Source organism: Panicum virgatum, chromosome 4K, assembly GCF_016808335.1.
Source record: "Panicum virgatum strain AP13 chromosome 4K, P.virgatum_v5, whole genome shotgun sequence".
In the NCBI taxonomy this organism is placed as follows: domain Eukaryota; kingdom Viridiplantae; phylum Streptophyta; class Magnoliopsida; order Poales; family Poaceae; genus Panicum; species Panicum virgatum.
Genome location: NC_053139.1, coordinates 42,535,741 through 42,552,025, shown reverse-complemented (window position 1 = coordinate 42,552,025; position 16,285 = coordinate 42,535,741). Strand labels below are relative to the sequence as shown.

Here is a 16,285-nt window from a genome sequence, read left to right as displayed (position 1 = left end):
GCCCACAAAATCCACGACCTATTTCTACAGGTCCACATCCAGCCACGTAGCACCACTCAGGTGCGTACACGTGGCACCACTCCCCGCTCCTCCCTCCACCTTCCCCTTCCATTTCGCAAACCGCTCCCTAAATTTTCAAAACTTTCAAATCCCCGGTCCAAGAAATGCTTCTCCACTTCCTTTCTTCCTCTCCGCCTCCTCCCTTTTCTACCCCCGATTCCTCCTCCACCCCAATCCACCAGCCAGCCTCCGTTTCCTCGCCATGAACGCCGCCGCCTCAAGCTCTTCGTCCCGGCCGGTGCGCGGTGCGGCGGTGCCGGTGCCTTCTCTCAGCGCCGACGAGACCGGCGCGGTGGCTGACGAGACCTTCCAGAGGCATACGTCGCCGAGCTTGAGGAGAGGCGGGGCCGGGGTGGCTGTAGTGTGGTTCAGGAACGATCTCCGGGTGCTCGACAACGAGGCGCTGGTGCGCGCGTGGGCGGCGTCCGAGGCGGTCCTGCCGGTGTTCTGCGTTGATCCTCGGATCTTCGAAGGGAGCACGCACTACTTCGGGTTCCCCAAGACTGCAGGTGAGGACCGACCAATCCTGCATTTTGTTGGTTGCTGCTGAATTTGACGCTCGAGAACGATAAGGAGTTTGATGATTTCTTGGCACCGTAGAGCAAAATGCAAGCAGTTCCTGATTGGGAAATCTTGCTGATTTATGTGTATTTGTTTGTGTTTCCGGTGAAATCCAATCACCTGCTCAGCATTGAGGGCACAGTTCTTGGTAGAGTGTGTGGGAGATCTGAAGTATAATTTGAAGAAAAAGGGTCTCGATTTACTAGTTCGAACCGGCAAGCCTGAAGAGATCCTTCCTACAATTGCAAAGGCTGTCAGTGCACATACTGTAGGTTCCTCTGCACAGTTCTGTCACTGAATTAATTCTAGAACAGCTTGATATTGAATTCTAGATCTTCGGGTAGTGGATTCATGGTTGGAAGCAAAGAATAAGTCAGTACGTGGTGTGTCTCCAGGTTTATGCTCAAAAGGAAACCTGCAGTGAGGAGCTCTTCGTCGAGGGCCTCGTGCGCAAAGGCCTAGAGCAAGTTCAGATTACTCAAGGAGGAACATCTGGCCAGAAGAAATCTCCGAACCCCAGGCTGCAGCTCATCTGGGGAGCAACAATGTACCATATTGATGACCTCCCGTTCACTGTGAACAACTTGCCAGACGTGTACACACAGTTCAGAAAGGTAGGGATTTTCTTTTGCAAATTCTAGGCTGTTTTCCAGGAGTGATGGGTTGATGTTGGAGCAACAATTTTTACCAGGCGGTTGAATCCAAGTCCTCGGTTAGGAATTGCAGCAAGTTGCCGCCATCGCTTGGACCGCCCCCTAGTTACGGCCTAGATGAGATTGGAGGGTGGGGGGCAATACCAACACTGGAGTCTCTAGGCCTGAGTGTCACAAAGGCAGGTTTAGTTGAAGCCAGTTGTGCTTTCGTCAGAAACTTCACTAGTTCTAATTTTGTTCAGTATTGTTTCCTCCTCTCTGCAGTCTGAGAAGGGAATGCATTTCAAAGGAGGAGAGAATGCAGCTCTCGGAAGAGTCCATGAGTACTTTTGGAAGAAGGATCAGCTGAAAGTCTACAAGGAGACCAGGAATGGCATGTTAGGTCCAGATTACTCCACAAAATTCTCTCCTTGGCTTGCTTCTGGCAGTCTTTCGCCACGTTACATTTGCGAAGAGGTAAAGAATTCATGATTGACTGAAGAGATCGTTAGCTTTGCATAATGCAATATGTTGTGTCCTTCCATGGTGCAGGTGAAAAGATATGAGAAGCAAAGAGTAGCAAATGATTCTACATACTGGTTAGTGTTCCTTATAAGTTTTACTGTTACCAGGCTCAAGTTCCAGCTAAATTGCCCATGAAATCAAATTTATTATGTTTATATTCTAGTTTCATCTTTCATGCTGAACTTGTTCAGGCACGTTGTTATTCATATATATTGGGCGCATTTTTCTGATATGTGAGGCTTCAGGGTTTTGTTTGAGTTGATATGGAGAGACTACTTCAAATTTCTATCAGCAAAATATGGGAACTCCATTTTTCACCTAGGTAAGACTAAAGATGACGCTGTCTCTCTTGTCCTTAGATTTTGTATAAGATCTTCTTAAACTTTTATAATGAAAAGAATGTACAACTGTTTCATTGGGAAAATTAAATATTTCTTGGATCGTAAATCTTAGAATACTGCATTCCTGCTGCAAATTATTGTTGTAGGAGGTCCGAGGAAAGTAGTATCCAAATGGAGTCAGGATCAAGCATTGTTTGAATCTTGGAGAGATGGTCGAACTGGGTACCATATTTCTCAACTGTTTTCGATATTTCAACATCTGGAACTACCATTCATTATGCCTATTGATTCAGCTATGGTGGTGATAAATTTACAGCTACCCTCTTATTGATGCCAACATGATGGAGCTTTCAGCCACTGGTTTCATGTCTAACCGTGGCCGTCAGGTGACCTTCGGCATCCGAGCACATAACTGCTGAGGAGTTAATTCTGTGGGTCACAAGTCCCGAATGATTCATCTCTCTACCATTGCTTCTATGTAGATTGTCTGCTCATTTCTTGTCCGAGATATGGGTATTGATTGGAGAATGGGAGCAGAATGGTTCGAGACATGCTTATTGGATTATGACCCAGCTTCAAATTATGGTAACTGGACATATGGAGCAGGTTGGTCCTGTCTTTTATTAGTACCCAATATTACAAAATTCTGGATATAACAGTATAAACAAAGAAACATATTCTACTGACAAATTTTATTGCTGTACTCTGACAGGAGTTGGCAATGATCCACGAGAAGATCGATACTTCAGTATCCCAAAGCAAGTAAGCATCAATACTCCAGAGTAACAAATAAAATCTGAAATACTTCTTTGACCAGACTGAACTCTTACCCGAAAAATCAGACTACTGTAATGAATAGGTAAATTAGCTAATGTTGACACTCGTATGCAATTGTAGGTTTTCTGCATCCACTGACCAAGATATTAATTTTACAACATGCTTGTTTACAATCATAGCAATACTAGTGATACCTCAATCAACTGTCGGTGACCGTGCGTGAACATCCTTCTGCAGGCCAAAACGTACGATCCTGAAGGGGAGTACGTCTCATACTGGTTACCAGAACTCCGGTCGCTGGCGAAGGAAAGAAGAAACTTCCCAGGGGCGTCATACATCAGGCAGATCGTCCCACTTAAGTTCGATGGTGGAAATCAGAAAAAAGATCAGCAGTTCAACAGGCAGAGAAGGCCGAACATGTACAGGAGATGAAGTAAATTAACATAGTTGGTTGAAGAGTGAGGATTTACGAATTTCTATATGGCCTTATGCAAAAGTTCATTGAAGGATTCTTCTGTGTTTTGCAATGTTTGTCAGCACATCCAGCACAGAGCATCAGAAGGCATAAACATCCCACATCCAGCACATACACAGAGAAACTGAAGAAAGGCCAAACATTTTCATTCTTGTAACCTCATTTCTCAACAAAGTTTACAAGTGTTTATTCACCAAAACTAGCTCCATTAACCAAAAAAACTAATCAAAACGATATTTACAACACTGCCGATGACATGCTCTAAACACTCAAATGAGACATTTCATACCTTCAAAAGGCACGATGACTCTATATACAAATTAGCCTTGCTGGGAGAAGCAGAGTTACAACTACGTCACTGAGAGGTCATGAAACTGATAAATATAGCTTCAAGCCTTCGTAATAGATCCTTTCGTTGCACAGTAGTGAGCATTGTAGCCCTTGGTCGGTATAGGAATCCCTATAGACTGATCAACACCTTGTACCTTCCATGCACAGAATTGGGCATCATGAACAAGAGGATTGGTTGCACGAACTGGCGGAGACCCCATGAAGTATGGAGGTGAAGCCTGCAGATTGTGAAACCTTCTAGCTTAGAATATCAAGATGGTTTGGTTCCATGTAAAGGGTGGCACTTTAAATTTACCTATGCTAGAAATTTACTCCAACACCAACTCAAAACAGATAGAGAAAAGGGAAAGGAATGGAACGCTAAAAGGCGATAGTATGAATAGAAAACTGGAAGTACATTTCAAAAGGCATCATATAGTAGTATTATGAAAGAACTGTAGAGTAACAAACCTTGCTCAGAATGAAATCAGAAAGATCTTGTGCAGCTCTCAACTCACGATCCCTATACCACCTGAGTCATGAAAAAGAAAATCACGAGCACGATTAAACATCAGAATGTTGAAACTCAGCTTTGTGTATGATAGACTATACAAATATTTAGAAGTACGATGGCAAGTAAGTACCACAACTTCCAGATGGATCAGATCAGAGGGCTGGACCGTACCTGCTGCTTTTACACGGAATTGGACATCTGATCGCTCCATCTCTACTTTCTGGGGTTTGGCAGGGTTCCTTCAATGTTTCTGCTCTCAGACCCTGTAGTCTTTTCATTTCCTCCATTGCTTCAATTCCGTAAAATGGGAAACCTTTTCATAAGATGGTATCTCAGTCACGGTTTCAAGGTTTCCTCCATGCTGAAACTATATTATTATGTGCAGAGAATCACAGGTAGAACCTGATGAAGGATTAGCTGAATTCGTCAAATGTTCCAAACCCATGACAGGAACAGGAAATAGGCTCCTTCAAAAATCAAAGCCCCTACACAATTAAGTACAAGTCCAATGGTTTATAGAGTAAATAAACTTATAAACGGTAAACAAGCGCCTTCGCACATTGGCACCCAATATCAAACACCCATCAACAAAGGAAATAACGATGACCCGTGTCTTCTATCCAGAAGCAGGGTTCAAGTATTCCCAGTATCAACGGCAGAGTTTGCATTTGATGTATTCAGCATCTTTCAAACAGGGACCCAGAATCATTACTGCTGGAACTTCTCACGTCCACAGAGATAGAAAAAAAAATTACTTTTTGAATACATTAGGCATTCTACCCCAAGGTACAACCAAGTATTTACGCAAATTCGCTTCCTTTCCCCCACGAAAGTACCCAGCTTGTAAGAAAGAAAAAAACCATAAACTAAGGACCCGTTTGGATCCAGGTGCTAATGGATAAAAGTGCTAAATTTTGGCACTAGTGTATGCAAACAGGAGTGTTAACAGGATATGCTAAAGTTTAGCCAAGACTCAAAAACTCTGGTCAAGGTATGAGTGCTGAGAGGTGTAAGTTTAGCACTCAGCTTTAGCCACTCAACTTTTGCCCCCTCTGAACAGGGCCCTAAGCCAAATCAATTGGCACCCATCTGGAATATTGGTCCAGTCATCTCAGAGGCCCTGAAGCACCTAAAGATGCAATAAAAGCTCGTATTTTGAACCCCTAAAATCGTGAAATGAACAATGCTACTAATCTACAGAAGTCACCCCACACACGACTCTTGGCCCAACCTAAGCCAAGAACCGCCTCAGCCTTCCGACAATACAGCGATTAATCCACAGCAAGCCGAACGCCGCCTGGAAAAAGCGCGGCCGCTAGCGACCTCTTCTCCGCCACCCGGTGCTAGTTCGCCAGATTGGCGGCCCTCAAGGCCAAGAGGAGGAATCGAAGAGGAACTCACCTGAACCGCCACGGAGAGGGGGCGAGGCGGCGACGGAGAAGGGCGTAATAGGAGTAGGACGTCAGGCGTGGAGAACCGCCCCGCCGTGCCGCGCGCTCCCCGGCCAGCCGCCTGTCCTCTCGGCGAAAGTGAAGGGAAAGCGAGAGGGAGAGAGGTATTTATCAGAGAGGACGGGACGCGACGCAAGCGACCGGGCGGGTGGGCGCTAGGGCGCGAGCCTCACGTGGCTGGGCTGCGACGCGACGGCCGAGGGCGAGAGGATAAGGGAGGGTTTGCGTCGCGGGGACGAGCGAGATCAGAGAGATCGAAGCGAAGCGAAAGAAGCGAGCGGGCAGGCGGCGGCTGACGGCGCGGCGCGTGCGACCGCGTCATGTGCAGTGCAGTTGCGCGGCGCCCTTCCCGTGGGCCATGGCACCCGCGCGCCGCCGTATTGGGATATGGGATGCACGACGACGATTTTTATGGTTTTCATTTTATACTATGCTAATCTCTACCTAGGATTCCTGCACCAAAAGCGGACAAACCATCGCGCCATGTCGCCCGTTAGCCCTCTAACCGTTGGATCTAGCAAACTTACGATATCAGCCGTCTGATCATCACCGTCACGGGTCTCTTACCCGTTATGCCACAAACCCGGACGCTCGCGAATCCGCTTGCCCGCCCACCGTCCTCAGCCTCTCGGTCCTGCCGCACCTCCCTCCGTCCTCCATAGTTCCGGCTGCTGCGCCGGCCACCGACCGACGCCGTGTTCCGCGTCCCGGGAACACAAAGACCAGCGGACGCTCGGGTCGTGACCCTGTCGTCGTCCCTGCGGCGTCGCGGTGGGTCATGCCTTATTGCGCGGCGGCCGCCATGGCTGATACGATCCGCGGATAGAGACTGCTCGATTTTCCGGTCGATTTGTTTTTTGGTCTGCGAGGCGGCGCGAGTCTCAGGTAGAGCACGAAGGCCGGTGGCTGGCTACATCCGGCCGTGAGCACCTGGAGGAGGTGAAGCGGCGGAGGAGGAGTCGAGGACTCTGATTGGAAGGCAGCAACCGGCCGTGAGCACCTGGAGGAGGTAAAGCAGCGGAGGAGTAGCAGCAGGCACCATCGAAGCCATTAGATTAAGGATAATTATTAATACTAATCAAGGCATGGTATCTTATACAGTAGAATATATTCAACACTTAAAAAAATCATATGATAAACGATCATATTTAGGTGAACCAAAATACCAGTGTAAATATTGTGGAGCTATATTACCAATAAATGTAACTAAACTGAGAGCCGGCATATAGCAAACAAATTATATACACAAACTGTTGTAAAAATGGAAAAATAAAGATACCACCATATAAAGACCCTCACGGTTAATTAATGATAAAAATGGCACAAAATCGAAGCATTTCTTATAAAGAATAAGGCAATACAATAGTCTCTTTGCCTTCACCTCAATGAGAGCAAATATAATAAAAGACATTAACAAAGGAGAAGAATCATATGTATTTCATATTAATGGCCAAATACATCACCTTATAGGATCATTAATTCCAGAACAAGGTCAAGCACCACAATACTGCTGAACTATATATTTTTGATAAAAAATGAAATTGAAAATAGAATAAAAGCTTTAGACAGCCTAGAACATTTGTACGCACCGTATCACAACGTACATGATGAAATGGTAGATTCTAAGATACCTATCTTTTGAGGAGAAAAGTTAGATTCACTGGTGTTGACAGTTTCTCACTTCCCACAATGTTATACCTCGCTTCACCAGAGGAACAAGAAAAAATGAGAGGCCAGACACTGGTGGTGTTGATAATTTCTCATTTCTCACAATGTTCTACCTCGCTTCACCAGAGGAACACAAAAAAAAAAGGGAGGACAGACACTGGCCATAAGCGGCAACCCCGCGAGCATTTCTAGTAAATGGAGATTTACTATGCTAAACTTGATAGTGATCTAAACTTCTGGCTGCGCCAAGCCAGTGCATAGTCAATATCCTCTCTGAACTTGATAGTGACATGAGCTAGTGCATATTGTTAGTGTTGCCAAGTCAGTGTAAATTGATGGGTTTGGTAGAGCCAATCTGAAGAACTGATACAATATTTAATGACCGCACTATGCAGGGATCATCCCCTCACTTGGATGTTCACCTTTTATATTTTTTGTTGTTGACACATAGTACATATTATGATGTATACATGTACAATGTTATTGTCAAATTGAATAGATCGAATTCAACTTATTATAGATGTGTATGTGTGTGTGAAAACTAGCATGCAACATGTACGCATAGATATTAGCATGGTACGCGCGCACGCTCCGTGCAATACGACATGGCAAATGGTTTTTTATAGTCTTTCTAGCAATTTATTTAAAGAAATACATTATGCTTTGTACATTTATATGGCGTTATTGTCATTGCATGGGTTGATAAGCTAATGTTTTGTTGAAGTTGCAACCTATGGACGTCATCGAGCCTCCAGTGGTCATGAGTGCTGACATTATTTATTATTTATCATGGTACTCATAACCAGGGGTTTTTTTACCAACCGGTAAGGTCAAACCGCCACCTCCCAGTTCCGGTTTACCGGTCCGGTTTGACCGGAAACCGGTAAAAACGGTCAAATTCAAATTTCAAACTATAGACGCCAGTTCAATCGGTTTCCACCGGTTAGCCGACCGGTTTGACCGGTAAACCGGTCCGGTTTGAGTGGAAACCGGTCCGTTGAACAAAAAACCGACTTTAGTTCAAAATTTGAATTTTTGTATAATATGTTTGTTGGTGCAGAGCGTCTCCGGAATGGAGGGACACTACAACAGTAATGAATGAACACGCAAAACAAGGAGGAAAAGTTTTCTCTCTCTATTACATCTGTTCAATCAATGGGCATGACAAGGAGTATTTATAGGTGGTGTTACATCTCCTATATACAATTACGCTTTTGCACCCTTACAACAGTCATATTCTCGGAATATTCCTAAATGTACATGTAATTTTGCTAGGGCAACGTGAGTGCGCTACAGCTCAGACGGGCCCGTACTTCCAGACGGTCCTCTTCGTCCATCTCGTCGAAGGTCATGGGACCCACTTGATGACTCCTTGCCCTGACAGTTGCGTCGCCAGGTCTTCGCGTATCTTCGTCTTACTACCCGAAGAAAAGCGAAGATGGATGACCTCTACGTTCGCTCCTGGCGTTGGCTTCAACGTACACGCCGTCTGGTCTTCGCGGACCTTCGGCGTCCGATCCGAAGGTGGTGTCCCCAATAGTAGCCCCTCGGAGCCTCGGCTCGACCTTCGGGAGGGGCGCGGCTTCGACCCCATGGGCGCCATTAGCGCCCCGAAGCGCCACCCTTCGGGCTGGGCGCCACGATGGTGTCCGGCACAGCACAGTCCGTGTTACCCTGCAAAAAATGTTACACTTCGGGAGGGGCGCGGCTTCGACCCCGTGGGCGCCATCAGCACCCCGAAACGCCACCCCTCGGGCTGGGCGCCGCGATGGTGTCCGGCGAAGCACAGTCCGTGTTACCCTGCAAAAAATGTTACACTTTCGCCGAAGGAGCAAAGATTTCAGAATTGAGCCGTTGGTTTGTGCTCAAATTATCGAATTAAAAAATTCTTGGCGGGGAATTTTCTCTTTGACTCGTGGCTTTGAAAAGACAAAAATGGCCCCTCGGTTCTCTAATCTTAGACGCGTAGCGCGGGGTATTGCCGTCTTTCCACTTCGCGACGCCGCGCATGATGGGTCTCGCGCTCGCCCCCCCCCCCATTTAAATAGCGGCGTCGCGACAGCGCAAAGCTACTTCACGTTGCCTTTGCTTTCCAGCCTCCTCGTTTGTCATCTCGCAGAGGTTCTATTGGAGTTCATTTTTGTTCGAACTCTTTTGGTAATAAACTTCAAGAGTGGCGACCGCGGAACAATCTGGATCTTCGGAGATGGCTCCGAAGAAGAATCACTCGGGAGCTCCGACGACCAACGTACTCGGCTTGTCGAAGATGACTCCGTCCCTCCTAGATGATTTGGCTCGTCGAGGCTTCGTCTCTGCGGACGATGTCCGCGCTCCTCCGACGGGTGAGACTGTTGCTCATCCCCGCGCCGACGAAGTGATTGTCTTCCGTGACTTGTTCACCGCCGGCCTTCGGAAGCCCTTGGATCCCATGGTGGTGGACATCTTTCATCTGTTCAAGGTGTACTTGCATCAGATGACACCTACCTTGATCGTGTGGCTGAACCTGTACATGTGGCTGGCGAAGACCTGCCGCCTTTCTCCAAGCGCCGAAGGCTTCGCTCGTGCCTTCAGGGTGCATTATCAACCAAAGAAGATTTCTATGCAATCGACCGGAGGTAAGGAGATATCAGCCATTCCCCAATATGGCTGTTACACCTTCGCCTTTCACAAGAACCTTCCGAGTCCAGTCCCCGCGAGCAAGAACAAGTGGGCCAACGATTGGTCATCCTACTGGTTCTATCACAAGGTGACAATGGACCCCGTCACGAAGACCCATCCCCTCGTCATCGACCGCATTGCTGCTCTTGGCGATGTGGCGAAAGCCGCCTGTCATGTCTGAGCCGAAGATGAGGCTCTTCTCACCCTGCTGCGAAAACTATCGAAGACCTTCAGCACGTGCGACATCATTGAAGAGTTTGTCGCATGCGGCTGCTTTCCCGTCAGGGTCGGCAAGGACATCTCCAGCTGGTTAGCCGAGGACCGCTGGATCGAAGGCATTCCGGTACCTGATTTCGTGACCGTCTTTAGCCTTCGGACCGAACGTGAGTTTTCGTGCATAAGCTCTTGTTATGGATGTCTATGCTTCGCTCTTTTGCTTACACTTTGTGCCTCTTCGGTGATGCAGGGGTGGACCCTGTTGTTATCGAGAGACGGGCCGACGAGATGGTCGGGTCAGTCTCGAAGGACGAGTACAAAGCCCTTGTCGGGCATCTTAGCGGGGCTCAATGGAACCAGGTGTTCCACGTCTTGGGCCTCGCCGCTCCTCCGCGGGCGGCCGAGTTGAAGCTTGCTGAGGGCCAGGGCGGCCCGGAGAAGGCGAAGGCTTTGGAAAAGGCAAAACGGAAACGGGCATCTTCATCTACAGAGCCGAAGAAAAGAGGCCGGCTCATCGACGCCATCTTGCAACAGTCTCCCCTACAAAGCAAGGGGGACTCCAAAGATGACGGGAGCGAAGACAGCAACCACGCGGCTGCCGAGGCGCGACCCTTCTCTGTTCCTAGAGAGGCGCCACCCTTGAGGGCGGTTGCTCCGAACCTGGACCTTGAGTTCAGCACCGCTCCGGAGAGCGATGACGAGGAAGGCGACGAGGAGGTGAACATCGTCATCGACTCCCCCCGTCGCTCGTCTGCGATGCCCCCAGTCTCTGCCTCCGGCAAAGATGCCGAGAAGTTGCCTGAGGGGAACACTATGTCCAGCTCCGGGACAAAAAAGAGTGCTAGCGAAGAGTCAAGCAGCACATCGGACAGCAGCAGCTTCTTCGTCCGCAATGCTGACCCCGAAGCAGTTGCCACGGAGCTCGGAGCGAAGCCCACGGCCGTGCGTCTTGGCGGCAAGATCGTCAATGAAGCGTCCCCTCATAAGAGAAGACTTAAATGTGATACAAAGCACCAGTCCCAGGAGGCTGATGCCACATTTATTACATCAGATGGTTCAAAACCGTACAAACCTTGGAGGACACTCGATACAGATAATGATAATAATTAACCAAGCTACGACATAACACCAGACCGCAAACCACATGGGGTCTAGCACGGGCTCAGAGTACTGCGACAGCGGAGGCATCTCGACAGGGCCGGTTCCACAGGCAAGGTTGGGTGCAGAACGATAACCCTACTCAGCGTCGTCTGGCACGAAGTCTGGGTCTTCTTCTAGTAAAAAGTAAGAATGTGGTGAGTACGAACGTACTCAGCAAGTCCAACCACACCCACGGAGGGGGTTATATCAGAATAATATGCAAGGGTAAATCAAGGATAAGGTTACGGTTTAATTTGCAGAAAATCGATATTTTATGCAGGGGTTTATTTTAACAGAAAACCTTTTTGAAAATCAGATTTTGTAGTAACCCGGAGTTCAAGTTTTAAACTGCTACCGGACTCCCCGTCCGTCGTAGCACACGGCACAACTGCCGGACACATTTCCAAAACAACTCACGCTAACCCATCCCAAAGTAAACACTAGCGGTGAGACCACACCGTAACTCGCCCAATACCGTGGGCACGGCTATTCGAATAGCTTTTGACTCTGCAGAGGTGTGCAACTTTACCCACAAGTAGGATACCACAACTCGAACACCGTCGTGTCGGTGTAGATCCCAACATAGCCATTACCCACCTTAGCTAAACCTGACTAGCCATCACGGGATGCACCAAGGGGTCATCGACCGTTCACTTAGGTATAACCGGGCATAAGTCACTCTGGGCTTATCCCTTTTCCTTAGTCACCCGTTGCTCTCAGCTCTCCTGATGGCTATCAAATTAACTAGTGGGATTTATGCTAAGCCGTTGCCCATTCAACGGTCGAGTGGTTTGCACGATAGTGGAGTTAGGTGAGATGTAACACCAACTCGGTCCTTAGGGGTGACAAGATGGATATCTCCCTTCCTCGCTCTGCCACACCGGCACGAGCACACCAACGGCAAATCACACTGAAATGCCATCCATCCCGTCTAGACTCATCTTTCAAAAATCCACTTTTATCCCTTCCCACACACACATTTTCTTTATAAAAATAAAGCATATTATGAGTAAAGTCCTGAGCGTTCTAATATCGATTAACGTCCAAGCAAAATCAGACATTAATCTAGGTGGTCAAGGAATGGTCATCACAAATCAAGGGGTGGCTATCCAACCGTGTTTGCAAGCAAAACATATGCAATTTTATAAAATAGGCCTTTGGGTTGTGTTTATAAAACTAGGACAGAAACATGCATCAAAGGATGGGATTGAACTTGCCGTCTTCGTAGCCTTCGGGGAGGTCCTGTCCTTCGGGCTCGGGGTCGTGGAACGGGTCCTCGTTCACCTGCTCACAGCACTGCTCGTTGACGGGCTCTCCTTCGTTCACACCGTGGTCTATGACACGTACAAACAAACACACAATTAAGAAAAGAAATAAAAGTTTTATCATTGAGCTCGAATCGGAAATAAATTAGGAAACGATGGTAGAAGGAATATTTTTTTTGGAGATTTTTGTATTGCATGGTCGGAATAATATAGGAAATGGTGTGGTAAAGTTTCGGGACGATCGAAGGATTTTTGGCGCATGAAATGATAAGTTAAAGGAGTGTTTACGGGCTAAACTAGAATCTAGGAACCTATCTGTAATTATTTTTTTGGAGTGATAGGGCTTAATTAGGATTTCTGAAAATATCAAGGCTGCCCTAGAAAATAGGTACAATGGATAGTATATGAGTTTTTAGGAACTTAGGAAAAGAATAGATAGAATCGGAGTGGGTATGGATTAGATATTGTGGTTATAAATTGTAGTGCTTAATTAATTTCGAAAATAGAAGAGAGTATTGCTTATGTGCGTGATGTCCTCCTAATTAATAGGTGCTGCGCGGCTGCTAGTCATTGGTGGGCTGGCCTGGTTCTCTAAAAGAAATAAGGGGGGGGGGTTTCTGGAAAAGTACCTAGAGAGTGGGGGAGGGCTCTTAATAGAAAAGGAAGAAAGGAAGGGGGCTCAGCACAAAAGTGCCTTCTTCTTCCTCCTCACGAACGCAAACAGAGCAGGGGAGGGGCTCACGGTGGAGGCCTTGGCGCTGGCTCTTCAGGGCACGGCGGCGGCCGGGGCTTGGGGCAAAACGGAGAGGAGGTCGTAGGGGTCCGATTCCCCTACTCACCTCGCCGGAGGTGGAGCGAGGTGGCCTGGCCACGGCAGCGGCCCGAGCTCGGCGACGGCTCTGGTGGCTGCGGTACTGCAGAGCTTGGGAAGGGGAGGTGGCAGCCGGAATGGCTTGGTGGTGGTGGAGAGCAGCTTGGGGCACCTTTTATAGGCAAGGAGAGGCGGTGGAGGGGAGGACGCGGTGGCCGGCCGGTGCTCTGCACACGGGCAGTAATGGCGTGGGGCGGCGGGGCTTGCGCAGGTGATGCGACGGCACGGGCGCTGCGCTGTGCGGCGTCAACGGCGACAGTGGGCGGGGCGAGCGTTGGTGACGCGACGCCTCGGCGCAGGCGGCGCTGTGCGTGCGTCAACGGCGAGCAGTGGGTGGCGTGCGCGTGCTCGCGTGGGCGGCTTGGCACGGCTGGTGTCGCGGCGTGCGCGCGAGCGTGGCGAGGAGCAGGGCCGGCGCTGGCAGGCGGCCGCGGCGTGGCGCGGTCGGCTCGGTGCGCCGGGGCTCGGTGCGCGCGGGCAAGCCCGGCAGCTCGCGCAGCGGGGCAGGTGAACTGGGCCGAGGCGCGTGCGGTGGCGAGCTGAGCAGCGAGCGGCGCGGGCGGTGCACGTGGGCACGCGCGCGGGCGGGGCCGGGGTCAGAGCAGAGCGGCGCGCGAGAGAGAGTGAGGCCCGAGCCGGGGCGGTGCGCCGAGCGGGGCGGCGCGTGCGAAGCGAGGGAGGGGCCGGCCTGGCGTGCGCGGGCGCGTGCGGCCAAGGAGCAGAGAAAGAAGAAAGGAGAAGGGAGAAGGGAGAAGAGAAAATGGAGAAAAAAGAAAAGAAAGGAAAGAGGAAAAGGGAAAAAAAAGAAAATAGAAAATGGAAAAAGGGAAGTAAAAATGGGAAAAAGAAAAAGGGACGAGGGAGAGGGGGAGTGAGTGCGCTCCGGCGGCGTCCGCGGCCGTGGTCGGCCACGCGCGGTGTCGGTCACGCGCGCGCAGGCCAGGGAGCGAGCGCGGCTGGGTGCGCGGGCCAGGGGGCAAAGGCGCGTGCGGCCGGCGCTAATTGCGGTCGGCGGTCGCGCGTGGGCGATAGGCGGCCGTGTGATGCGGGATGGGACGGCGGTGAGGACAAAGAGAAAAGGGTTCGGTCGGTGGGGAATAAAAATGGAACGACGATTGGAACCGGACGGCGGAAAAAAAATCTAGGAGGGAAAATAGGGTTTAGGGTTAATCGAGCTCAACGATGAAAACGAGTTTTGCACAAAATTTTAGCGTGTGATTTATTTGGTGAATTTTTGGGATGTTACAAACCTACCCCCCTTAAAATGAATCTCGTCCTCGAGATTCGGCTGGCTCCTAAACAGATGGGGAAACTCTTCCAGAGCGTCTTCGCGTTCCCACATAGCATCTTCTACTTCGTGTCTGCTCCATTGAACTTCTGCAAATCCGTACCTCAGATCGATCTTGGAGAAGTGTCTGGCTCCTTTTAGCTGGTCAAAAAGGTCGTTAATTCTGGGGAGATTGTACTTATTCTTGATGGTAACCTCATTCAGGGCACGGTAGTCTATACGCAGCCTCATACTCCCATCCTTCTTCTTGACAAATAGGACTGGGGCTCCCGTACCAGCGACTGCAGGGTTCCGATTGCGGGAAGCCCTCGCAATGCTTCGGGAGGCCATCTGCATATGGGGTAGGGTTTTTGTGAGATTGGGATTAGGTGATGTTTAAGTTGTTTAAATCGTATTTTTGAAAGGCAGCATATAACTACTGCCGAAAAGCACACAACTAACAAGCACACAAAACCAAACAACAAGCACAGCAACTTTATTACTACAAGGGAGGGTGCAACACGGGTAAGGCCAAACGCGTACTACACGTCCGGGTACACAACTTCAAAAGAAAAGGGGCACAGATCTTCTTCGGACCACACGGCTTCATCCCTTGACGGTCGCTAGCACTTTAGGCAGGCTCATCGGTTTGAGTGGGTTCCTCCCTCGGAAGGGAACTCACGTCCTCCGGGGAAATGAGTGGTCCTGGCTCGCCGTCCTCTAGATCTCCATTTTCCCGGGGTTGTGTCGTGGCTTCTCTTGCGGCAGCGGCCGTAGACCTTCCAGGGTTCTCGGGTGGGGCTAGTGGGTTTCCAACGAGTGGTCCCCATCCTATGACGGGCGTTCCGAGCAGAACATGGTCTTCTCCTATTGCCGGGACTGGGGTTCCACTACTAGTCCATTCTTGCATACGCCGGTCTCGGGCTTGCCTGAGGCTCTCCTGAGCAACTGCTTCACTGCTGACCGCTGCTGCGGCTCTTGCCTCGGCTTGGACTGCTCGGATCTGCTGCAATCTTAGCGCGAGCTCTGCTTGCTCGGCTCGATGGGTCTGTTCCCTCAGCAAGTTGGCTTGCTCGTCAAAGAGCTGATCCAAGGAGGCTAGGTAGGTAGCTACTTGGTACAGGAGGACTTCTTCATGGCGGCGCCGTTCCAGGCTTCTCATTCGAGCTTCCCAAATTGGTGTCCTGATGGCTGGTGGAAAGAACCTCATTGGTGTGGGGGTGAGGTGTCCTTCGAAAATCCGGCACAGATAACGAAGTGCTTTCCTGACGGCTAGGGGATAGGTGTCCTGGTGCCTAAACCCTGTAGCGGTCACTCGCCATGACAGGATGTCGGGGTAGCGGTCACTTCTGGCGATGACCAGGATCACCCTGCAGCGGAGAGTGCCATGATGCTCGTACTCTCTGCTGTAGTACCTTGGGTGTTCCGTGACGCCAAGGCTTTCCAGGGCGTTGATCAAGAGGCTGGGGAAACCAGGTGCATCTTGGCAATCGCCCTGGGTCCATCCTTCCTCAGCCATCTGAAAACAAAGATA

General features: G+C 49.6%; 2 protein-coding genes across 4 annotated transcripts; one reads left to right on the top strand and one right to left on the bottom strand.

Annotated features, from left to right (window-relative positions):
* The first annotated feature begins 143 nt into the window (after window positions 1–143).
* LOC120704138 (cryptochrome DASH, chloroplastic/mitochondrial) lies at window positions 144–3,418 on the top strand. Its single transcript, XM_039988416.1, has 12 exons — window positions 144–569; window positions 750–889; window positions 1,017–1,235; window positions 1,313–1,453; window positions 1,539–1,730; window positions 1,806–1,852; window positions 2,024–2,100; window positions 2,266–2,341; window positions 2,436–2,505; window positions 2,602–2,725; window positions 2,832–2,881; window positions 3,134–3,418. The coding sequence occupies exons 1-12, from the start codon at window positions 263–265 to the stop codon at window positions 3,326–3,328; spliced, it is 1,638 nt and encodes a 545-aa protein (XP_039844350.1). The 5' UTR covers window positions 144–262; the 3' UTR covers window positions 3,329–3,418.
* A 78-nt stretch (window positions 3,419–3,496) lies between these two features.
* On the bottom strand, window positions 3,497–5,840 carry LOC120704139. Of its 3 annotated transcripts, none has more exons than XM_039988417.1 (5): window positions 5,617–5,840; window positions 4,618–4,700; window positions 4,387–4,528; window positions 4,173–4,233; window positions 3,497–3,940 (listed from the first exon to the last, which is right to left on the bottom strand). In XM_039988417.1, the coding sequence occupies exons 2-5, from the start codon at window positions 4,658–4,660 to the stop codon at window positions 3,761–3,763; spliced, it is 426 nt and encodes a 141-aa protein (XP_039844351.1). In that variant the 5' UTR covers window positions 4,661–4,700; window positions 5,617–5,840; the 3' UTR covers window positions 3,497–3,760. The 3 variants fall into 3 exon arrangements, with proteins under 3 accessions (XP_039844351.1, XP_039844352.1, XP_039844353.1); XM_039988418.1 differs by having other exon boundaries at window positions 4,618–4,682; window positions 5,617–5,831; XM_039988419.1 differs by lacking the exon at window positions 4,618–4,700 and having other exon boundaries at window positions 4,387–4,617; window positions 5,617–5,827.
* Between the last annotated feature and the right edge of the window lie 10,445 nt (window positions 5,841–16,285).

What these genes read in the sequence shown, in the direction of transcription:
- LOC120704139 (XM_039988417.1), bottom strand. Translation starts at nt 4,660, where the DNA reads ATGGGTTTGGAACATTTGACGAATTCAGCTAATCCTTCATCAG. An exon ending in ATTCCGTGTAAAAGCAGCAG is followed by an intron (nt 4,234 to 4,386) that starts GTACGGTCCAGC and finishes TTCATGACTCAG; the next exon opens with GTGGTATAGGGATCGTGAGT. An exon ending in CTGATTTCATTCTGAGCAAG is followed by an intron (nt 3,941 to 4,172) that starts GTTTGTTACTCT and finishes CACAATCTGCAG; the next exon opens with GCTTCACCTCCATACTTCAT.
- LOC120704138 (XM_039988416.1), top strand. Translation starts at nt 263, where the DNA reads ATGAACGCCGCCGCCTCAAGCTCTTCGTCCCGGCCGGTGCGCGGTGCG. An exon ending in TAACTGGACATATGGAGCAG is followed by an intron (nt 2,726 to 2,831) that starts GTTGGTCCTGTC and finishes GTACTCTGACAG; the next exon opens with GAGTTGGCAATGATCCACGA. An exon ending in ACTTCAGTATCCCAAAGCAA is followed by an intron (nt 2,882 to 3,133) that starts GTAAGCATCAAT and finishes ATCCTTCTGCAG; the next exon opens with GCCAAAACGTACGATCCTGA.